The sequence below is a fragment of the Salvelinus sp. IW2-2015 genome, linkage group LG2 (assembly GCF_002910315.2).
Source record: "Salvelinus sp. IW2-2015 linkage group LG2, ASM291031v2, whole genome shotgun sequence".
Lineage (NCBI taxonomy): Eukaryota > Metazoa > Chordata > Actinopteri > Salmoniformes > Salmonidae > Salvelinus > Salvelinus sp. IW2-2015.
In genome coordinates, this window is record NC_036839.1 from 39,785,902 (window position 1) to 39,810,618 (window position 24,717).

The window sequence follows — 24,717 nt, forward strand, 5'->3', positions numbered from 1 at the left end:
AAACAATGTACTGTCAATACCAATAAATCAATGTACAGTGGTTGCAAAGGTAGAATAAGGGAGGTTAATGCAATAATAGCAATAGAGCAAATAATTTGATTAGCTTAACACGGATGATAGATGTGCAGATTATGTGCAAGTAGAGATTGCAAAGGAAGGAAAGTAACAATATGGGGATGAGTAGTGGGTGTGCTATTTACAGATGGCTGTGGTACAGGTTTACAGGTGATCGGTAAGGCTCGCAGCTGAGCTAAATTTAGAGAGGAGATAGCCTCCGGCCGTATTTTTGCAATTCATTCCAGTTCTGGCCCGAAACTGAAAAGGCGGAGAGATGGTTGACGTGAATATACCTGGCTGAGCGTTGCTCGGGTGGGTGTTGCTTGTGACCACTGCTGAGATAAGGCGGGCTTGACCTGCAAGCTTATAGATGACCTGAGCCAAGGGGTTTGGCGACGAATTGTTGTGAGGGCCAGCACGAGGCATACAGTCGCAGTTGGTAGGTATATGGGGCTGTGTGACAACGGATCGGGACTTATAGACTACTTCCAGTTGCTGGTAGAGTATTGGAGGCTATTTTGGTTAATGACACTCGCCGAAGTCAGATCGGTAGGTAATCATACTCATAATTACGCGGATGTGGGCAGCATGAGTAAGGTGTCTTTGTGCCCAAATAGGATGGATTCCTAGATTCCATTTTGATTTGGAGATGCTTAAGTACGTTGAAGAGAGTTCGTCTACCAGGACCTACGGTATTTGTAATTGTCCACCCTTCCTAAGTCAGAACCGTCCAGCAGTACTGATGCTAAGTCAGCGGTGAGTGCGACAGCAAGTTGGTAGGCATGCACTTAGTTTTACTTGATTTAGAGCAGTTGGAGCCAGAAGGAAGTTTTGTATGACAATTGGAAGTCTCTCTGGAGGTTGGTTCGCCAGTGTCTAAAGAGGGCCAGATGTTACGTGTGTCGTCTGGATGGCCGTCGCGTAGAGGTGGATCAGAGAATCACCGCAGGCAAGGCACCATCATGATATTACAGAGAAAAGAGTCGGCCAGAAAACCTGCACCCCACTAGAGACTGCCAGATCCGGACACAGGCCTCCATTTGACACACTGACTCAGTCTGGAAGTAGTTGGTGACTTGAAGATTTCATTGAGAAGCCAAGCTATTGATCAATAGAATTTGGTATTGACAGAGTCGACCTTGCCGGTTGATGAAACGCGGCACAGTACTGTCTCTTTCGATGACGGTACGATATCGTTGAGGAACTGAGGTGGCTGGGTGCACCATGGACCAGCTCAAACCAGATCTGCATATGGAGAGTACGGTGGATCAAAATGGATTATGGGAATTATATTGGTTTTTTTTGCAGGGCTACATTACATATATACTGGAACATAACCTGTACTTGTCAGAAGTAGACATAATTGCAAATGATAATCCTTCCAATAGAATAAAATACAGAAAATGTAGTTACGAAGTAACTTTAATTTAGATGAGTTGCTCTTCAACATGTGGATTTCGCTGAACAGAAAAGATAGGGAAATTGTGTCAGGCGCACAAAGACCCACATTGGCCCGTGGCCACTCTTTTTCAACCCTTGTAGTGTCAGCTGTTCTTGCGTGTTCCCAAACAGCACCAGTTGCGCTTGAACGGACTGTGTTGATGGATTTGGAGAAATGAGCACGGGAAGGCCTCCTATCTTACAAAGCCCCTTCCACCAGGAGCTGATGAATTGCTAGCACCACTGCCATATTGCATCTCCTCCCCAAAGCCCTTGCTTGGAAGTGTCTTCGCCAGACTTGCCAAACCTTGCCCTCATCCAGCCAACGGGTGGCAGACCGTAGTGATAACATGCCCTTGTGGCTCTCACCGACAGGTGCTCTTCCCAGGCATACTTGGGTCCCTTGTATGCTTTGCATGATTGGGCTTCAGCGAGAATCTTCACCACTTTTGATGTAGTTCGAACTTGCAGTTTCCTCGCTTGCAGCAACAGTGAAGTGGTACTTAGGCAGTACGGTTTCTTCTGCTGCATCTGCAGCAGAGTCTGAACATCAGCAGAATGCATATGTCTCCCTCAGTCCGTGTGCATGGCATGCCGATAGGTTTCAGAGTTTTCAGGCTGCTTACCACATCTCCCAAAATACACATCCAGGGGTCCCTCTTTATGGGCTGATCCATATCGGCGACTGTGAAATGGCCATTTCTTGGAGAGACTCCTTCCCTCCGGAGATGTCCAACATGAGCACACCCCCACGAGTGTTCGCAGCCTTCAATTGGGCTCTTTTCTTGTCACTTGCTTGGTGAGGTATTGTGCTTAACTGATGCCACCCTTCACATACCTAACCATTTCTTGGCTCTTTGTAGTGTATCCATTGTTCGGTGCTTTGTTCTTTAGGAAGATAAATGCATGAGCAGCAATGGGTGCGCAGCCAATGGGTGCGATGTGAGGGTAGGATGCCTCACCCTAGACCAAGCAGCCTCATTTCGACAGATATGCTGCACCATGTCTTCTGTGCGTCCAAGTCTGATGATTGCCTTCCGCTCATCTGCAATGTAGAGACGGTTGTCTGTTGTCCTTGTGTCTGGGCTTTGTAAGATACGGTTGAGGGGCTGGATAGTACGTATTTTCCTTGCCATGAACATTCGACACCCATCAGAAGGATGGCATCTCTGCTTCTGATATTTACTTGACACTCTGTTGAACTCTGCCATCCGCATGATTATAGATAAAGGGTCTGGTTGGGCGTGTATGCTGGCGAGAACATTCAAATCTTTCCAATCACATTCCTGGGAGTATTCAGAGGTGAACCGTTCATACACAGTTCGAGCAAGGACATTGATCAGCATTTCTCTGCGACATTCCTCCATGATCAAAAAAACATATGATTCAGGAGACCATGACTGTTGCTATTCGATAGTGTCTGATTCATGATTTCACCTTCGAATAGAGTAGAAGGACTGTTTGTCAGAGGTTGCTTGTTGTGAGCGCGGGAACGTTAGAATTGGCCCAGATGATTCGCATCTTTGTGCATTCTTCATTATGATTGGCACAGTTTTGCAATGTCCACAGCTTTTCCCGTCTTAATTAGCTGCATAAATGTCTCCACACACAATTATGCCCGTGGCATTTTCCTGTAAAGATTAGAAATAATGAGTAAAAAAATTAAAATATATATATACAATACATCCATGTACAGATAAATAGTTAAGTCGTTAATTAAACACCTTGTAAGTAAATGTTTTAAAATGCAACATGTATCAGAAACAGTGAATTCCGCCACTCAGTTAGCAGCTCAAGCAAGCTAAACGCACGATGGTAGCAAACTAACTGCAGAATTTAGCATATTTTAGACATTTTAAACACTGTAGGTACATTAATAGGTAACAAAAAAATCTGTATTCTTAAATAATTCCCCCACCAGTTATTGTAAGGAAACTACCAGAAAGCATTTGAGTCCTGTGCTCAGCGTGTAGTAGTGTGGCTCATAGCACTCTTAGTGTGCAATATCTTAGATCAGTTGTACATGTGATGAAGAAGATGCCTGTGCATGCAGAGGTTTGCAATTCCTGTGAACTGGGATAAGTTTAACCAATATCCACAAGACTGATGCCGCTGTTGTAGCATTGTTTAAGTACGTTCTTGATGAATTTAACCTAAATTCCGCCGCTTCCCATGAAATTTCCGGAGAAATCTGGACCCTTGCAACCTAGTCTGAAGATTACATGAAAAAATGTATGAAAGTATGCTTGAAGGACTCTCCTCTAGAATGCATCTGGGTGAACAAACTTATATAACATACGAAGTTTACAGCATTACGGTAAGAATGTCCAACTGTTTTAAGAATAATTTATAGTAATGTAAACTTCAACTAGTATTACAATTTTTCTGATTTGGACAACTACGCAACTACTCTGTGTGTTATCAACAAGTTGGCATTTTAGAAAAACCCTAAGAATTTTAATCCAGACGGCATGGTGTATGTCACGATCTACTCCCCCCTATCCGTTCAGGCGCTGATTATCCCGCACACCTGCACCTCCTCTCACGCAAACTGCGCCTCATGCACTCACCTGTGATCCATACCCTTGATTTGTCCCTTATGGTCCCTCTTTGGTTCTTTCCTCAGTTTTATTCACTCTGTTTTCATTGTCATCGTGGTTTGTGTTTGAAAGATGAAAGAATAAAGGCTGAATAATCATTTCTCGCTACTATTATTCGACATTTCACATCTTAATTAAGTATTGGTCGAACACCTAGACGGGATTTTTTTGCAAGGATTGATGTTCCGGATGTGAAAACGAGTTAAATGTTTTTGGCAAAGGTGTATGTAAACTCCAGACTTCAACTGTAGGTATTCCGCTTTCCATGGATTAAGGCCAGGTGCAGTATGATGGTGGAATGCCATCGTCTGGGACTATGGGCCGGTAAGCATTGAAGGGTGCAGCCAGGGGGTGATATGTGCTTGACTAGGTCTCTCAAAGCACTTCACAATACAGAAGGAGTGCTACGGGGCGATAGTCATTTAGAAGTACCTTTCCTTTCTTGGTACAGGAACAATGGCTGGCCATCTTGAAGGATTGGGACAGCGACTGATAGGGAGAGATTGAACTGTCCGTAAACACACGCGTGTCTGCGCATGCTTGTACGCGCTAGGGATGCCGTCTGGGCCGGCGCCTTGCGAGGGTTAAACCGTTTAAATGTCTTACTCACATCGGGCCCAGAAGAAGGCAGGACCCAGTCCTTGGTGCGGGCCCATTGGCAGTGGCACTGTATTATCTCAACGGGCAAAGAGGTTTTAGTTTGTCTGGAGAGAAAGACGGTCAGAAGTCCGTGACGTGCGGGTTTCCTTTGTAGTTCTGATTGTCTGTAATCCCTGCACATAGTCTCGTGTCTGAGCCGTGAATGCGAACGCCATTTTTCCTATACGAAAGCATTCGCTTGTTTGATTGCTCGCGACGGGAATTAACACACTGTTTGGATTCTGCCATATTCCGCAAAGAAATAAAAAAATATAAAACTAAAAAAAACAAAAAAAAAAAAAAAAAAACAATCACTTCCCATGTTTAATGCGGGTTTGCGCTTTCGTTATTGCTTGCATTCCGCCAGCTATCCAGGTTTCTGGTAGGAGTGTTACTGTTCTTGTGGAGCAGCTTACCACTAGCTAGCTAACTAACTGCTATTATGCAGCTACTAGTACACCGTAACTAGGATAGCTAGCGATAGTCACACTTAGCTAGTACCAGCTTCATGCTAATGTAATGTCACTACTCTGCCTTTGGTGTGGTAACACCACCATGACTCTCTGGCACCATTCGACATCCTGCCGACCTCGCCATGTTCTCACAGCGTCGTGGCGTTGAAAAGGAACTGCTGAGAGCCAGACCCATTTTGAATATTACAGCCAGGTATGCAAGCTCTTGAGACTTACCAAAGCTCAGTTGTAATCGCTGTGAAGGTATTTCATCATGTAGTGCATACGTATTAATCAAGATTAGTGTAATATTGTTTCAGTAAAATATCATAAATCAGTCGGGAATACTATATAGGGCACTGTATTCACATCTAGCAGGAGGAGAAATATGACAACGTTGCGTACTCACTTGGTGGAAGCTGCATGCTGGCATATCACAGCAATTGGCCCATTTATACGTGCCCCGAGGCAAAGAGTAAAGTGTGCTCCTTTCACAAGACAACAATATTGCTTCACACAGACATGAACACTTTGGATATGTAATGATGTTTGTAAATATCAGGGATGAATTTGTTGTCGTTTTTACATTATTTTCCCATTACTAGGATACCAAACCTGCGGGAAGATCTGTTGAAGGAATTCCACCACTTTTAACCTCATATCGCCACATATCAGGGTCTACATATGTTAAATGACGCATTCAAGTGCATTACGGACAGAATGAGAATGGGGTCCTAAAGCAACAAATGTCCAACTTAGGGGGGTCTCTAAATATACAATTGCGAGACCCGTGCCGACGCAAGATGTCAATCTAATTCATACTGTTTTGGCCAAATCGGCATCGATACATGGGCTGATATACTGAGAGGCGCTGTTTTCACTTGCTCAAGATGCTTCAGCCACTTACTGCAACTGAAGGAAAATTATGATCAGGATAGGCTTTAAATTATGGTTACACTTGGGGAGCATGGCTTGCCTTGCATCATGAATACACACTCTGTGTAGGCCATATACAATCGTGTAATGTCATTACTTATGGTGTTTGAAGAGACACTGTTCATTCATCAAATGAGCATGCACAGTTGGCTGCGTGGAATCTATTTTAATGCCGCGATCTACTTTTTAGTGATTTGTTTAAACAAGCAGATGAAACATCTGACTGGTGGGGTCCATGCCACAAATGTGATACATTTTTCCCCTAACATCGTCGTTACGAGAAGGCCCCATATAGGCTCTGGATTTCATGTATAATCACAACTCTGGCACTTCTCATTCTGTAGTTAAGGCTAGACTGTGTGTCAAACCACCATTCCTCCCCTGGAGGCCTCTTTACAAACAACATATTTTTCCTTAGTGCTGCTTTACGCTCCCTCTTCCCTTGTAACTCTCATCTGCATTGATCTTCTGCTAACCATTTGTCTCGATCAGGTTCATGAAATGCATAAATATTTTCTTGTATTAGTGTTGTCGTGTGAATTTTGGGCCTGGTGCGTGCGTGAGAGAGAATCGAGACATTCCAACATCATCCTAAATGTCATAAATTGTGGTTTTGTCTTAACGGTAGTTTACTGATATATCGTTAGTATGAACACGAATGGTCGATTTATGTGATCATGACTTATTGCTTTGATCTAACTTCAGTAAAACACCCGCAGGCTCTGAACATGGTAGTGATGGGAAGAGACAAGGAAGGAAATCCCCAATAATGTAGTAAACATCTCCTTGCAAACAAAATACTTTAAACTATTTGGAATATAAGAATAAAAAATTATATATATAGTTTAATCCCCCATATGTGGAGGGGGTTCAATAATACAATATGATGATATAGTAAGAAAAATGACACTTTTTAAATCTTATGAGTTAACCAACCAACTTCACATAACTTGTAGTGAACAGTTTCTAGGCTGACTGTAAGAGTCATGGTAGATTATCTAGAATTGGTTGAAAGAAAAGTAGATGTGTCTCGTTTCCCTGTTATAAGACATGCAATGACCATCTTTACACTGATTATTGAGATTTGGTGTGTAAACCCTGGCGCCTACACACACAAACCCCATTATGTCCATGTGGGTGCTATTTGTTATGTAGACAAAGTGCTTGAAACATTAACTGAATAAACAAAGACGTACAGTTCCTAGATGCATGATATGGATATTGCGTATCATCCGCACTAAGTCTACTATTCTACCGAGATACTAAGTTGTAGTGTAGTATCTAGTGCCCAAAGTAAATAGAACAGTGCGTGATATAAGAAATAGATTGGTAGAGCTGAAACACAGAACACTAGAAAACTATGGTTGCCATGTTTAAGCAATGTTACAGCAGGATGACAACTCTATCGCAGGGAAATTAGCCGCCTATGTGATCCTGCTAAACGATGCTGCTAGTTGGCCAATAGATTAACAACTATGTGGTTATTACAATATGGACTGTTAACCTGAGCTATCATGTAAACCGCACAATATTACAAATCTAAGAATAAGCAGGTAGTCTGTAAGCACGTCCATCTCAGTCAGGAGCACCTGAATTGTCTATCTCTCTCAGCAAAATTGCAGATTAGTCCACCACCCTAGAAGACCGGAGCTTAATTGGCGCGTCGGAAGAGAGGCTAGATGAGATGATAGGGCCGCTCGCACAAAGAGAGGGCTAGGCATCGATGGTGGAAACGGGGCGTCGAGTAAAAAAAGAGAGAGCCTACGTGAATAATCTATTGTATGATGGTGCAGATCTGATATAAGATGCCATCTTATGCATGAGGATGGGGTGCTGGAAGATGAGCTGCAGCTACTGGCGAAATGAGATGAAGGGACGTACCAGCGTGCACTTGCCAGGTAACTTCGGAGTTGCGCCAGAGCGGTGCGAGTGAAAAGAGAAGGATCGAGGAGTGAGGAATTTAGGGGTAGGTATATAAAGAGACTGTACGAATAGATGAGAGAGTATGCAAGTGGGAGGTAAGGGAAAGAGATAAGAATGCGGATGCTGATAGTGGGTTGAGGAGTCACGAAGAAGGATTAGCACTTCAGTGTACGGATACACAATACTAATCTAGATGAGAGAGTGAAAGAAGAGCTGTGTGAACTGGTAATAAAAAGGATTCCAAAACATGGGATCCTGTTAGCGCTAGCCCTAAAGTGAAAATACAAAAAAAATGTGGCAAAAGGAGAAATGTGTGTGTGTGTATGAATACAAACCGGGTTTTTTTGCATAGATACCAAAAGCAACACTCACCTGAATTACCACTCTTCCTTTGCAGCATGGGTGGTGGCACAGCATCAGTGTGGTAGGATGAGGATAGTGACTGGTCATGGCAGGGCTAGAGAGTATTGTTTAGGATAAAATAAGAACGTAATTAGGAGCTAAGGCTCAGCAAAAAGCCTGAGAGGGGAAATGCGTGTGTCTTGCTTTAATCCAGCAGACACGTGGAGACAATTCACTCTGTTCAGACGAACAATAACCTGAACCACAAAGGCCAAAATACACTGGAAGGTACTGTGCACCAGGACGAACATTGGAAGATTGCCTAGAGTTGGCCTAATTACAGTTCGACTTAAATTGGCCTTGGCATCTTATCGCAGCACGTTGACATGGGTGCTCGCAACAGGATTGAGTGGCACCGTAATTGGGAAACAGGGCGCGTGGGGAATGGACTGGAGCGGGTCAAGTGGGAAGGGAATGAAGCAAAAACATTGCAAGGACTCAGCAATGTTTGTGGAATTTAGTAGGTAACCTATATTTAAACCATTGGGCATAAGATTAAGGAGTCGAGGATGTGCTACAAGTGTGATGCAGAACTGCGACCTGGCCAAGATAAAGCATAGCCAATTACGACTACATAAAGAGGATCAAACACAGAGTATCATGGAATAAACACAAATTCAGTCAATATACAAGCAGTAAGAATAGATATATGAGGAAATGAAGAAGGACATTGTAGAGCGAAAAGGATGGGAGAGATGCAGGGAATGAGGTAAAGAGGTGGCAAGGAAGAGAAGGATAAGATGAGGATGAAGGGTGGAGGAAGGAAGGGATAATATGAGGATGAAGGTGGAGGAAGAAGAAGGATAGAGAGGATGAAGGGGAGGAAGAGAAGGATAGATGAGGATGAAGTGGAGGAAGAGAAGGATAGATGAGGTGAAGTGAGAAGAGAGGATTAGATGAGGAAAAGTCTAGCCCTCTCTTCCGACGCCTTCATCCTCATCTAGCCCTCTCTTCCGACGCCTTCATCCTCATCTAGCCCTCTCTTCCGACGCCTTCATCCTCCTCGGGACTCAATTTGAGAGAGAGATACTGTCAATGTGCCACCTGCTTACTGTATTGCTTTTCTATTGGCACTACACTTATTGTTCTGTTTTTCTATTGGCCGCAGCTCTACACTACTGCTATTTGATTGGCTCCTGCTGTACACTAACTGCACTGTTCTATTGGCTCCAGCTCTACACTAACTGCACTGTTCTATTGGCTCCAGCTCTACACTACACTTAGTTCTGGTTTCAATGTGGATGGCTGAAGCCTTACAGATTGAACGCTAGAGATGTAAAGGTCATTTCTGATTGAGCTGACCGATGCAGCGTTTTACCGTGAATGCAGTCTCCGCTAACACGAGAACATATTCTTTCAATTTAAATCACGCTTTAATGCTGAACTTTCACTATATGAATTGAGCCCTTATTGTACTGCTCTTCATTGGCCATAGTGCTGTTTTCCAATGAAATCAGGTCTTCAGGCGTTCTACTCTCAATATGTAAATGATGGATGACACTAATTCAAGAGTAATATGTTTTTTGTTTTTATTTACTTCTTGCTACGTTTCGATCATGGGGTTCTCAGCTTTTATTAGATATAATATATCTGAATGTCATTGAGCATTGTTATTTAATTCTTGTTCCCACTGTATGTATATATTCAGAAGATGTGCATATATGAATCGTTTTGATCCAACCTATGGTACTGTACCGCTGATCACGTGATGAGAATTGAAATGCGTATGTTCAATAAAAGTTTTTGCAGAATAACTCAAATCATAAGCCGTCTGCCCTTTCTGACTCTGATGCTGTATTGTGAGACAAGTGGTAATTGCTGCTGGTGTCTGGGAGTGGATGTTATTATTCTACACCATAGTTAATCATAGTCAGAACTGTCTGGCTGTTGAAATGCAGTCTGGCTGCTGAGTGACAGCGTCGTCGTCTGTTTGAAATCATGGCGGTCCGCAAACAATCGTTTTAAGTACTGTGCTGGAATGTACGATCAATCATGAGCTGGCGAATTCTGTACTACCATGAAAATAAAATGAAAACCAATTAAATCCCTACTAACTTCTACCAAACCCAACCCCGTTAACGTTTATCTATATCATGCTGAAACACTCCACCCTTTGGATTGTTCAGCATGTCCCACGTACATGGCCTTTAATCTTCTCCTTGTGTAAGCTTTTCCATTTTCACAATCTTCTCTTGCTGAACCTGGCTACCACAAAACATGAACAATCTACCATTTCCAATGAACTGAGCTAATTTTACTTCCCCTACCTCTTTCTCTACGGCATTAGTTAGTCAGATAGCTGTGTTCTCATCAAACACTATCACTATTTCCACTCCAACACATTACTCTTGATTCATACCTTGGCCCTCTTTATGCTTTCTTTACAAGATGCTCCACTGCTTTCTGTATCATGATCTCTCTTCTTCTTATGTCTTTCCAGTACTGACCATTCTCGTCCTTGACCCTCATTCTGCAGCTCCATACCATCAGAACTGACACCTATTGCGTTCGCATTCCAGCACAGCTGTTGCTTCACCAACTTTTCCTTCATTTCGTCGGCGTCTCGTTGCATCATTGGTTAACACCATCTGCCACAGGTCTGATGACACCTAGCTGTCAACATGCAGAGTTTGACAGATTGATTGAACCGGATCGACTGGCTTGTCTCAATCTGATCAGAGTATATCATTAATAGCTCCCTCACAGACAGTCTGTACAAATGATGCAGATGATTGTGAAAGCGTAAACAGACTTCTGATTTGTCCTACGCTGACACCCACAATGACAACCTTGTCAGACATTGATTAAGGGCTCGATTCAATCAGATCCGCTTTAGCCAGCATCTGCATAGAGATTGTTTTGATGGTGTTGGAGGTGGAACTACGTTAGAGCTGTCAAATCCACTAGTGACTCCTGTCATACGTAAAGCTGACCACGAGTCGCACTACAAGTTCGAACACTGGAATGTGAGATGTAATCTACACCTCCATTAGAATGATATAAATCCTCATTATTTTAGTTTTTAATGATTTTTTAATTTAAGCGTAATTATTCTATATAGGCTACATATTCTCGTTCTGAACTTCTAACACGAATGGGGTGGGTATGGCTTCTTGAAAATTATCGCAAGAGCAGCTGATCACTGCTATACAGTTAAACCTCCCACACCGCCAAAACATCCGCTATGTGGGCAGGGCAGTGGCTGTTCTACCGCCCTAGGACAGATAAAATAAATTGCTGCCCCCGACAAAACTAGAATATTCCCAGTAAGTAAAGGACGTTGAAAATAAAATTTGTATTTTTTGACGACGTTGAAGTTATGTTCATTTTAGGTTCTGAATAAAATCTGAAAATATAGATTTTCCGGACATTGAAATAAGGTTCATTTTCGGTTCAGAATGAAAGCTGAAAATACCTATTTTAAAGATGTTGAAAATACGTATTTTCTGTATGTTGAAATCCGGTACATTTTTGGTTCTGAATGAAAGTTGAATAGACGTCTATGTTTTGGACCAAATCAAGGTCGGGTTGGACTAAAAACCAACGTCCGTGGAAATCAAGGCAAAGTCAGATAGAAAAAAACGTCCAAAAGGCGTTGGCATCGTTCCGTGCTTACTGAGGTGCTGCCTCAAATTGAATTTTATGAGTGCCAATCTATGCGGTAAACCTTTCCAGCCTCCAGACAGTGGTGAAAGGAAAGAGAAATCTGTTACCAGGGGTGTAACTTTCACTGGAGATGTGTTTGTCAGTGATGTGTACACCGAGGAACTATTTCACCTCCACTGCGGTCCCGTCGATGTGAATAGGGGTGTGCTCTCTCCGTTGTCTCCTCAAGTCCAAGATCAGCTCCTTCGTTTTGTTGACGTTGAGGGAGAGGTTATTTTCCTGGCACCACTGCCAGGGCCCTCACCTCCCTGTATGCTGTCTCATCATTGTTGGTAATCAGGCACTGTTGTGTCGTCTGCAAACTTAATGATTGAGTTGGAGGCGTGCATGGCCACACAGTCATGGGTGAACAGGGAGTACAGGAGGGGTCTGAGCACGCACCCTTCTGGGGCCCCTGTGTAGTGGAGGTGTTGTTTCCTACCTTCTCCACCTGGGGGAGGCCCGTCAGGAAGTCCACGACCCAGTTGCACAGGGCGGGGTTCAAATCCAGGGCTCCGACCTTAATGATAAGCTTGGAGGGTACTATGGTGTTGAAGGCTGAGCTATAGTCAATGAACAGCATTCTTGAATTAAGGTATTCCTCTTGTCCAGATGGGACAGGGCAGTGTGCAGTGCAATGGCGATTGCGTCGTCTGTGGACCTATTGGGGCGGTAAGCAAATTGAAGTGGGTCTAGGGTGTCAGGTAAGGGGGAGGTGATATGATCCTTAACTAGACTCTCAAAGCACTTCATAATGACAGAAGTGAGTGCTACGGGGCGATAGTCATTTCGATCAGTTACCTTGGTGGACATCTTGAAGCAAGTGGGGACAGCAGACTGGGATAGGGAAAGATTGAATATGTCCGTAAAAACACTCCAGCCAGCTGGTCTGTGCGTGCTCTGAGGACGCAGCTAAGGATATAGTCTGGACCGGCAGCCTTGCGAGGGTTAACACGCTTGAATGTCTTACTCACTCAGCCACTGAAAAGGAGAGCCCACGGTCCTTGGGAGCGGACCGCATCGGTGGCACTGTGTTATCCTCAAAGCGGGCGAAGGTGTTTAGCTTGTCCGGGAGCAAGACGTCGGTGTCTGTGACGTGGCTGGTTTTCCCTTTGTAATCCGTGATTGTCTGTAGACCCTGCCACACACAGCCTAGTTTTAATGATTGTGAATGTTTTACCCTGGCTTTATCTGCTACATGGTTCATGTTAGATCATTTTTTGGATGGAACGTTGGTGGAGCGCCACAGTGATGCCTCCRACAGAGAGGCGCGCTGGGAAATGACAAGCAAAATATTTTGCTCCCCTGCCTTTGACAAGGTGGGCACTGCTCATCACAGGGCTGTATCAGCTCTCACCTAAAATGCCCATATGCCACTGGTTGAGAGAAATTGTCATTGTTTTTGAGCAGAATTATGTGATGTTTTATGTGTTGTTGGGTGTGCATCTTGGTCAGTTTAGCTCAGTAAATGCCACCCTCGTCAATCTGCAACCATAGGCGGCGGCCTAATCCTGCCTGTTAACACTTTATCTGATTGAATCTTGGCCTAAGGGTGTGTTAGTAGTCAATAACATGGTGTGAAATTGTAGCTTTCTTTCAAAATATTTCTGGTAACAACTGTATCACTACAGCAGGTAAATCCCCCTGTTAAGAGAAAGTGTGGGAGAGGAGGATGGAAGGAGGAGATGTGAGCTAGGGGAGGAGAGGATGATGGAAGGAGGAGATGTGAGCTAGGGAGGAGAGGATGATGGAAGGAGGAGATGTGAGCTAGGGGAGGAGGGATGATGGAAGGAGAGAGTGAGCTAGGGAGGAGAGGATGATGGAAGGAGGAGATGTGAGCTAGGGGAGGAGAGGATGATGGAAGGAGGAGATGTGAGCTAGGGGAGGAGAGGATGATGGAAGGAGGAGATGTGAGCTAGGGGAGGAGAGGATGATGGAAGGAGGAGATGTGGAGCTAGGGGAGGAGAGGATGATGGAAGGAGGAGATGTGAGCTAGGGGAGGAGAGGATGATGGAAGGAGGAGATGTGAGCTAGGGGAGGAGAGGATGAGAGAACGGTAGAAGGAGAGCTGTTAGGGGACAGGGAAGTAGAGGATGAGTGAGATGGAAGGGGATGAGAGAAGAGGAGTGGAGGATGGCAGGAAGGATGAACAAAGAGGGGAAGAGAGAAGAGTCTGAATGAGAAGATGGTAGAAGGCAGGAAATATGAGCGGAAAATAGGATATATTGTCCCCTACCCCCGAATCTCCTTTAGAGGGCACTGGTCCTCTAGCTCAAAGAGATGCACTGTGAATGCCTGCCTATGTAACATGTCTAAACTTCCCTATTATCTTACTTTACTACCTTAATGTCTGCTGGTGTAGAAACATGACCAATACATTAGATAACATGGTGGTGGTGAAGCACGAAGGACATTAATGACAGAAAGTCCTATACTCTAGTCTCTGAGAGACAGCCAGGCTTTGATAACCCTGATGAATGTGTGATCTGTTGGTAAGGACCTGTCTTTTTTTATTTTATTTTATTAATTTTCACCTTTATTTAACCAGGTAGGCAAGTTGAGAACACGTTCTCATTTACAATTGCGACCTGGCCAAGATAAAGCAAAGCAGTTCGACACATACAACAACACAGAGTTACACATGGAGTAAAACAAACATAGAGTCAATAATACAGTAGAAAAATAAGTCTATATACAATGTGAGCAAGTGAGGTGAGATAAGGGAGGTGAAGGCAAAAAAAAAGGCTATGGTGGCAAAGTAAATACAATATAGCAAGTAAAACACTGGAATGGTAGATTTGCAGTGGAAGAATGTGCAAAGTAGAGTTAGAAATAATGGGGTGCAAAGGAGCAAAATAAATAAATACAGTAGGGAAAGAGGTAGTTGTTTGGGCTAAATTATAGATGGGCTATGTACAGGTGCAGTAATCTATGAGTTGCTCTGACAGCTGGTGCTTAAAGCTAGTGAGGGAGATAAGTGTTTCCAGTTTCAGAGATTTTTGTAGTTCGTTCCAGTCATTGGCAGCAGAGGACTGGAAGGAGAGGCGGCCAAAGGAAGAATTGGTTTTGGGGGTGACCAGGGAGATATACCTGCTNTGGAAGGAGAGGCGGCCAAAGGAAGAATTGGTTTTGGGGGTGACCAGGGAGATATACCTGCTGGAGCGCGTGCTACAGGTGGGTGCTGCTATGGTGACCCACGCGCTGAGATAAGTGGGGACTTTACCTAGCAGGGTCTTGTAGATGACCTGGAGCCAGTGGGTTTGGTGACGAGTATGAAGCGAGGGCCAGCCAACGAGAGTGTACAGGTCGCAGTGGTGGGTAGAATATGGGGCTTTGGTGACAAAACGGATGGCACTGTGATAGACTGCATCCAATTTATTGAGTAGGGTATTGGAGGCTATTTTGTAAATGACATCACCGAAGTCGAGGATTGGTAGGATGGTCAGTTTTACAATGGTATGTTTGGCAGCATGAGTGAAGGATGCTTTGTTGCGGAATAGGAAGCCAATTCTAGATTTAACTTTGGTTTGGAGATGTTTGATGTGAGTCTGGAAGGAGAGTCTAACCAGACACCTAGGTATTTGTAGTTGTCCACATATTCTAAGTCAGAGCCGTCCAGAGTAGTGATGTTGGACAGGCGGGCAGGTGCAGGCAGCGATCGGTTGAAGAGCATGCATTTAGTTTTACTTGTATTTAAGAGCAATTGGAGGGCACGGAAGGAGAGTTGTATGGCATTGAAGCTCGCCTGGAGGGTTGTTAACACAGTGTCCAAAGAAGGGCCAGAATTATACAGAATGGTGTCGTCTGCGTAGAGGTGGATCAGAGACTCACCAGCAGCAAGAGCGACATCATTGATGTATACAGAGGAGTCTAATGGAGTTAATGACAGACGTGGTTTACTGTGAGAGGTGGAGATGTGTGTGACTATGATGCAGAGAGGAATGGGCAGTCTAGTGTTTTTGCTGCAGTGTGGAGCAGGTCTCTGCTGAGTAAGGGAGGGTGTTAGTCCTTCCAGCTTTATCTCAGGGAATGGCTTGGCCAGACACACTGTTTGGCCAAGCCATTCATTCTTCACATTACATTGAGTAAATCCTTCAGCCTTTTGATTGACCAGTGGCAAAACATCACACCGTGTCTGTCTGGTGAGGAGCACCCTTAGCAGAGATACCAACAACCGGATTCATTTGGTTTTCAAGGATACAGCTATCTTCAACCTAGCTTCCTTTTACGCTGAAAACCGGATGTGGAAGCTCCACTCAGGTGTCTTTTTACACCTGCTACGTTAGATTAGGTGAGGAGGAGTGGGCTAGACACACACAAGCCATACGGGCCCTGACAGGCTAGTGGTAATGGCTGGAGTAGAATGAGTGACGTCGTTTCCATGTGTTTGATGCCATTCCRTTCGTTCCAGCCATTATTAAGAGCCGCCGTCCTCTCAGCAGCCTCCTCTGGTGTGTACTGTACATATTGTTGTGCAGTGGTTGATTGAATAAACTCCCTCAAATTGCTGATTGATCACTGGTCTGATCCACTGCTCTCTGAACTCACAACTCTTCTCTCCTCCTCCATCTTGTCATTCTGCTGCTTCATCGCTGCAACCTGCTCTCAGAGCATTTTGTATTGTTCTGTAGCAGAGAGAACAGTCTATGACTAGGGTGGCTGGAGTCTTGGACAATTTTTAGGGCCTTCCTCTGACACCGTCTGGAATAGAGGTCCTGGATGGCAGGAAGCTTGGCCCCAGTGATGTACTGGGACATTCGCACTACCCTCTAGTGCCTTGCGGTCGGAGGCCGAGCAGTTGCCATACCAGGCAGTGATGCAACCAGTCAGGATGCTCTCGATGTTGCAGCTGTAGAATCTTTTGAGGATCTGAGGACCCATGCCAAATCTTTTCAGTCTCCTGAGGGGGAATAGGTGTTGTCGTGCCCTCTTCACTAGAGATTACATAATCTGTGGATCTGTTGGGGTGGTATGCAAATTGGAGTGGGTCTAGGGTTTCTGGGAGGATGGTGTTGATGTGAGCCATGACCAGCCTTTAAAAGCACTTCATGGCTACAGACGTGAGTGCTACGGGTCAGTAGTCATTTAGGCAGGTTACCTTAGTGTTCTTGGGCACAGCCACTATGGTGGTCTGCTTAAAACATGTTGGTATTACAGACTTGGACAGGGAGAGGTTGAAAATGTCAGTGAAGACACTTGCCAGTTGGTCAGCACATGCCCGCAGTACGCGTCCTGGTAATCCGTCTGGCCCTGCGGCCTTGTGAATGTTGACCCGTTTAAAGGTCTTACTCACATTGGCTACGGAGAGCGTGATCACACAGTCTTCCGGGACAGCTGGTGCTCTCATGCAGGTTGCAGTGTTATTTGCTTCGAAGCGAGCATCAGTAGTTTAGCTCGTCTGGTAGGCTTGTGTCACTGGGCAGCTTTTGGCTGTGCTTCCCTTTGTAGTCTGTAATGGTTTGCAAGCCCTGCCACATCCGACGAGCGTCAGAGCCGGTGTAGTACGATTCAATCTTAGTCCTGTATTGAAGCTTTGCCTGTTTGATTGTTCGTCGGAGGGCATAGTGGGATTTTTGATAAGCTTCCGGGTTAGAGTCCCGCTCGTTGAAAGCGGCAGCTCTAGCCTTTATCTCAGTGCGGATGCTGCCTGTAATCCATGTTTTCTGGTTGGGGTATGTACGTACGGTCACTCTGGGGACGACGTCATTGATGCACTGATTGATGAAGCCAATGACTGATGTGGTGTACTCCTCAATGCCATCGGAGGAATCCCGGAACATATTCCAGTCTGTGCTAGCAAAACAGTCCTGTAGCCATTAGCATGATATATTACGTTTTGTATGTATTCATTTGTGGATGTCCATCACCCATCTCGTATGATATGCTACGATTTAYAATTTGTATTATATGTTACGAATTTCAAAGCGTACAATATGTTATGAATTTGAAAAACGTACTATATGTTTTGAATTTGCTACATGTAGTATGATATGTTACGATTTCTAGCTAGGTGGCTAAAATGAGCTAGCTGGCTAACGTTAGCTTGGCTAGGGGGTTAAGGTTAGGGGAAGGGTTAGCTAACATGCTAAGTAGTTGCAAGTTGCTAATTAGCTAAAATGCTATAGTTGTCCGTGATCTGATTTGAAGACACAACCTTTGGGTTGCTAGACATTCGCGTTAAATGCACATCCATCCACCCCGAAAAACCACTCTACTTTTGTTTTGGCCTTAAGTAACCATCTGTCTTATGTAACCAAACATAACATATCACTCTAATTTGCCTAGGTACATCTAATTATGTCTAGTCTATGAGACCAGGCTGTTTCATCTCATTGTGTTTGTGAAGGTGTCAGATCATTGTGTGTGTGAAGTTATCAGTGAGAGGACACTGTTCATATAGAAGGCTTTCTCCGTCTCTGTACATAATTCCACTCCCCTCTCAATGATGAAAAAGCATTTTACACTAACACACACACACACACACACACACACACACACACCACCACAACAACACACACACCACCCACGACACACACACACACACACACACACACACACACACACACACACACACACACACACACACACACACACACACACACACACACACAACACACACACACACACACACACACACACTCCCCATCTCTTTTACACATACGTACAGTACACACTCTCTCTTTTCACACACATACAGTACACACTCTCTCTCTTTTCACAACATACAGTACACACCTCTCGCTCTCTTTTTCTTCTCTCATCTACCTTTCTCACAACACACATCACACCTCTTGATGTTTGTCGTCAAAGCTGGAAAAACAATTAACTATTAAACACTTGAACTGGTTTAAACACCAATTTAAACACCAACCAAGCACTCAAAAGCCTTGAATTGAAGCACTTGATTATACTGATTGATTAGTACTGTTGATTAGTACGCTTGATTAGTACTGCTTGGCTGAGTAAAGGCAGCAACCCACCAGCCCTGGCAGGGGAAGTTTACCCACCTTGTCTAAACATCAGAACAGTAGCTCAGTCTCAGGTCCTCAGGCTTACATCCTGGTGCTTAGCTCCCCCAAGAGATAACAGTGAGAGAGGAATTACAGGATGCTCTTCGCATGATCCGTGCCAGTCTCTGTTTGTGCTTCTGGTCTCTGTGTCTCATCCACTCTGTGGGCTCTTTCTCTTTTCCATCAATAAATCTGTTAAATATTAAAATACTGCAGCCGCTGCTGTCTGGATACAAAGTGTGAAGAGTTCTGGACGGGCTGTGTACCATCCTCACTGTCTCTCTCTGTCTCTCTCTGTCTCTCTCTGTCTCTCTCTGTCTCTCTCTGTCTTTCTCTGTCTCTCACAGCTCTCTCTCTGTCTCTCTCTGTCTCTCTCTGTCTCTCTCACTATCATGTATGTTTCTATTTCCCCCCCTGGCTGCCTTTTCCGCCTGTCTATATTTTGATCCCATTTTTCTCCCTCTCTTCATCTCCCTTCCTGTTCTTTCGAAACAGATATGTTTAACCCTGAGGTGGTACACTGTATTTGATGCTCAGTGACAAATGTTTATTCTTCACGATAGATTTCCTTGACGCTAAACCGCAGCTTGGACAGCATTTATAGTAATGCATGGTTGATGCTGTAGTCTACCTAACTAACGTTACAAATTCAGTGTTGTCAGCATTATGCCTAGAGTCAGGTAGTAAAGAGTTTGTATCACAGATCACTGTGTGTGCGGGTGTGTAAGGTGTGTGAGAGAGATCCAGTGAATTATGTTGTGGTGGAGGTCAGACATACAGAGAGGAAGTGTGAAAAACAAATATGTCTGCCCTTCTTCTGTCTCCTCCTCACCTGAAGATGGACAGAAACCCCAGAGCACAGGACAGGGACCGTTCAACGGGTACAGACTACAGTACAATCAAAGAGGAGAAGGTAGCTGTAGTTTACTGTGGTCAAATACGGGCAAAGTCCTTGGCTCAGTCATCTCAATCAGGTAAGGTTTTCTACCTGATATTGAATATTTCTAGTATCATTTTATCTTCTCTACATTGGTTGGTTAGGTAGTGTACTCTAGACTAGGGCTTAGATTCAATCCGTAGCGTGGAAGATCTACGCTGTAGCTCAATTTAGATTTAAAGGCAATGTTCCTGCGTTTGCGGATACTGCATGTTTGTATAATTTTKAAAATAATTTTTTTAGGGGGTGGATTAGCTTTAATATTGCAAATAGATTGTGGCTTCTATGAATGTAATTGTCTGCATCTTTTATAATCCCCCATATATATTTTTTATAAATATATATGTTCTTTTAAATATATATATTGTTTTGAAATATATTTTCCTTTATTATTGTCCCCTCCCCTAATTGGAGTAAACTAATGGACAACAACACTTAGGCTTTTACTTCCAGCTTATACACACTATATACATTTTACAGACACAGTGCATTTTACATTAGTTTTTTGTTTGTTTTTAGTCCCATCCTTCTGCTACCCTTAACCCCTCCCATCTATCGCTAAAGACCATCCATATATTTTTCAACTGTGCTGTGATCTTTCACAACAGTTCTGAACCTTTCTATTCTCATAGTTTCTACAAATTGTAAATTGAAGATGAGCATTTTTACTAAGAGTATTATTATATTATTGATCGATTGACTCTGACTTTTCCGATCACCCAGCAGTGCTATTTGCAGAGTTAACTCCAGGTAAATGTTGCAATTCTTCAGCCATTCCTGAACCTGCGACCAAAAACAGCTACATATGGACAGTACCAAAAKAAATGATCTAATGAGACTCTTCGCAGCAAAATCTGCAGAGCTGGGATGGTTGTGTCCCCCATATATATGACATCCTATTGGTCATTTGTATCAGTTCATAAACCATGTGCCATGGATTTGGTACATCGAAAATCTCTTCCCAACTATTTCCCAACCTATATGTCACACCTGTCAATTTTTGGTCCTTAAATTAAATTGGTATACTTTTTTATTTWTCACAATTTTCTTTAACCAATTTTGGCCTTTAATGCATGGCCGACAGGCAAGTTCTTTACTTTCTCAGCCTTCCAATTGCTTCTTCTATTTTTGTGGTAATGCTGAAATCAGTTGGTTGTAATTTTGGGTAGAGCAGACACTTCCATATATCTTTGTTAGCTGCATGTGTGATATAACTCCACCAGTCTTATTTATGATATMATTTACAAAGAAAATATAATTTGTTTGTTTTTCTCTCCAAAAAATAATGTTTTTTAAAATCAATTAGTATATTTGAGTTTAACCATAATATTTGTTGTAATATTTGTTCTTTCTTTTCTGGTGGATTAAACTGAAATCGCAACCAATTTTCTATGGCTTGTTTTAAAAATAGCGATATTTTGGAGATTTCATTTTCAAATAACCAAAAGCGAGAGGTTGTAATCTGAATAAAGAGGGAAAGGCCATTCCTGRAGGCAATGTTCCCGCGTTCGAGGGACCGCATTCACGGTAAACGCTGCATATGTTGGCTCAATGGGWAACTACCTTTCMATTTAAATTGCGCCACAACGTGGATCTTCTGGCTACAGACTGAATCCAGCCCTCGAGCACTTGTTGACTTGGTAACAACATTGGAAGCACAATAGACAGATATTTTCCCTTTGTATTTATTTCTGCCTTTCTTCCAGTTTCTATTTTCTCTGGGTGGTTTGAGGAAATGAGTATTTTATAGTTCAAGGTACACTGAGCATTTTTTCTTGCTACTGTATCTGCCTGCATGTGTTTTTTCTGTGTCTCCTGGCCTCTCTGCCTATTCAGTTCCACTGAATAGTGTTTCTGTGTCCCTCTGTCCATCTCTGATAGCCTTGTCTGACAGCATGCATCGTCTGCGTGTCTCAATGTTGGTCTGCTTCATACTCCTGGGATTCCTCAGTTTCACAGGTAGGTGAACACCTTTGAGTATACCACTCATAGGCTGTGTTTTTCACAGGCAACCCAGTTCTGATCTTTTGCCCAGTTATTGACAAAGGATCTGATCGGTCAAAAGACCAGAATTGGGCTTGCTGTGTAAATGCACCCATACTGTCCTAAAGTACTAAACTTTGACTTTGGTCTGACTCTTTCCGTTTCCCTTCACTGTGTCTTATCCAGGAGCAGAAGAGACGGAGACTGCCACAAAGGAAGGCAAAGGTGAGCCAGAAAKAAGGATGGATGAATATGTTTTATTATAGGGCGGCAGGGTAGCCTAGTGGTTAGAGCTTTGGACTAGTAACCGAAAGGTTGCAAGATCGAATCCCCGAGCTAACAAGGTAAAAATCTGTCGTTCTGCCCCTGAACAAGGCAGTTATAACCCACTGTTCTTAGGCCGTCATTGAAAATAGGAATTTGTTCTTAACTGACTTGCCTAATTAAATAAAGGTTAAAAATAAATTATTGATTGATTGATTTTGTCCCTAGGCAGGGAAAAACGTGAAATGCCCAACTGGGCCCTGTGGTCGTCAGACTTCACAGGCTGGTTGCAGGAGCTGACTGCCCAGGCTGGTTACGATCGGATCCAGGACCTGGCCAGAACCTACTGGGCCCACTTCCCTATTGCCAGTTACCTAGGTTACGACAGCCCCGACCAAGACACAGAAGAATCTAAGGGGGTACCGGAATAAAGTTGGGGTCAAATGAAATCTTTGGAGAAGTTTTAAAATCACTGCCTTTTAACTATTGTCTGACTGTTGCATTGATCAAACTATACCCTGAACATATTTAGTAGCAGACAGGCATGCATGCACACACAGTTGATGCTATAAATCTCCTTTAAACAAATTGATGTCTTATTGCGCTTTTCTTTGTCATCTAGTCAAAGCAGGAAAGCTTGCAAAGTTATTATCTTTGAACAGTTTGATTCTCATACATTCAGATTCTTGCGTCAGAAACCTGACTTTTTGATGTAAAAACTGATCTTGCGTGGCTTTGATCCACAATTCTGATTAAGACACAGCACAGTGTTGATTGAGTTGGACAGAGAGGAATGGTGGTGGACAGARGGGGKGGGKGGGGGGCAGGTGCTGTCGTCGCTCTACGAGACATCTGTAGCTTCTGAGAGGAACGGAAAACTGAAATAAAACTTGTTGGAAATCTGCCACCTTTATCCTACCTTTGGCCAGCCTTTGACCAGGGCTCCATTAGATAGATCAGTAGTTCAAGTAAAGAAGTGAAGTGCTCAGTGAGTGTTATTAGGTGCTGTCGTCGCTCTACGAGACATCTGTAGCTTCTGAGAGGAACGGAAAACTGAAATAAAACTTGTTGGAAATCTGCCACCTTTATCCTACCTTTGGCCAGCCTTTGACCAGGGCTCCATTAGATAGATCAGTAGTTCAAGTAAAGAAGTGAAGTGCTCAGTGAGTGTTATTGGAAGGGGCCCTATTCGACCTCCGTTCATAATATACAACAGAGCTCCTCATCAGAAGATTAGTTCTCAACACTCTTGTGATACGGTACCACAGCAAGAATCCTCTCTGCTCTTTGCTCATCTGCCACAACACTGAATCTCATTTCATGGTGCAGTGTACTTACGGAGCAGAATGTTCCTTCTCCTGGAGCGTAAGCTGCTGTGTCCAGAAATCCCCCACGCGTTGCTGTTCTACTGGAGCTGTAGAAAACCTCCTGGAGCCTTCTATCTGCACAACCTGGTCTCAGAGCATTTCGTAATATTCTGTACGTAAACCCGAGACACTCCATTTAGTATTATATGCTACGTTTTGTATAGTATGTATTCATTTGTGGATGTCCATCACCCATTTCATATGATATGTTACAAATTTGCTAAACTTATGGTATGTTATGAATACTAGCTAGGTGGCAACGTTAGCTAGGCTAAGGGTTAGGTGTCAGGGTTAAACTTTTTGGTTGCTAGACATTCACGTTATACGCCAACCCATCCACCCCAACCAATCACCCTACTTTTGTTTTTGCCTTAAGTAACCATCTGTCTTATGTAACCATACCAAACATAACATATCACGCTAATTTGAGTGTGCCGGATTTACATTTACTATGTTACATCTATTCTATGAGACCAGGTTGATCTGCATGGTAAGGGGGCTGCTACGAAGGAGGTCGGTAAGCCAGCAGAAAGAAACAGAACAGCAGGGGGAATGGTCTAAAACCTCTGATTGCACATCCTTCTTTTGTGGACTGATTGCTGTGAGTTTGTGTGTGTGGGGGAACAAGGAGTGCCTGGTGAAGGAATGCAGCTACTGTAGGCTTCAGTCAGGCAGAGTGTGTGATGGGTTTATGTCTGGCTCAGTGTTGTAAAGAGAGGCGGTGGCACTTAAGCTGCTACTGAAGAAGAAACGACAAAGACTGTAACATGAGTCTGAAGTCTCATGGGTCATCCATTTCTCCTCTCTGACATTTCTTCCTCCCTCTCTGCCCTCTGTCTATTCCCTCTCTTGCTTACAGTCTCTTTTTCTCGCTTTCTCTGAGTCCCTATATTTTCTCTCTCCCTATCTGTCCCTCTTGCTTTGTCTCTCGTCTCTCTGTCTCCTCCCCCACCTTCTCTCTCCTTCATACTCTAGCACTTTTCTGCTTTAGCCCTGTGCCAGTTTTCTGTGTCCCTGTCCAGCTTGGGCAAGACAAGGAGCTGCTTTTTGCTTCTCCAAAAT

At 43.7% G+C, this 24,717-nt stretch overlaps 1 protein-coding gene across 2 annotated transcripts; it reads left to right on the plus strand.

Annotated features, from left to right (window-relative positions):
• The first annotated feature begins 15,196 nt into the window (after window positions 1–15,196).
• Window positions 15,197–23,271, plus strand: otos2 (otospiralin 2). Of its 2 annotated transcripts, XM_070449056.1 has the most exons (5): window positions 15,197–15,268; window positions 19,943–20,078; window positions 21,923–22,000; window positions 22,211–22,249; window positions 22,517–23,271. In XM_070449056.1, the coding sequence occupies exons 2-5, from the start codon at window positions 19,943–19,945 to the stop codon at window positions 22,717–22,719; spliced, it is 456 nt and encodes a 151-aa protein (XP_070305157.1). In that variant the 5' UTR covers window positions 15,197–15,268; the 3' UTR covers window positions 22,720–23,271. The 2 variants fall into 2 exon arrangements, with proteins under 2 accessions (XP_070305157.1, XP_023855324.1); XM_023999556.2 differs by lacking the exon at window positions 15,197–15,268 and having other exon boundaries at window positions 19,873–20,078.
• Window positions 23,272–24,717: the final 1,446 nt, after the last annotated feature.

Excerpts from the sequence above, each read along its gene's own strand:
- otos2 (XM_023999556.2), top strand. The coding sequence starts at position 19,907 with ATGTCTGCCCTTCTTCTGTCTCCTCCTCACCTGAAGATGGACAGAAAC. Across the intron at positions 20,079-21,922 it reads GGCTCAGTCATCTCAATCAG|CCTTGTCTGACAGCATGCAT; the intron begins GTAAGGTTTTCT and ends CATCTCTGATAG. Across the intron at positions 22,001-22,210 it reads GGGATTCCTCAGTTTCACAG|GAGCAGAAGAGACGGAGACT; the intron begins GTAGGTGAACAC and ends TGTCTTATCCAG.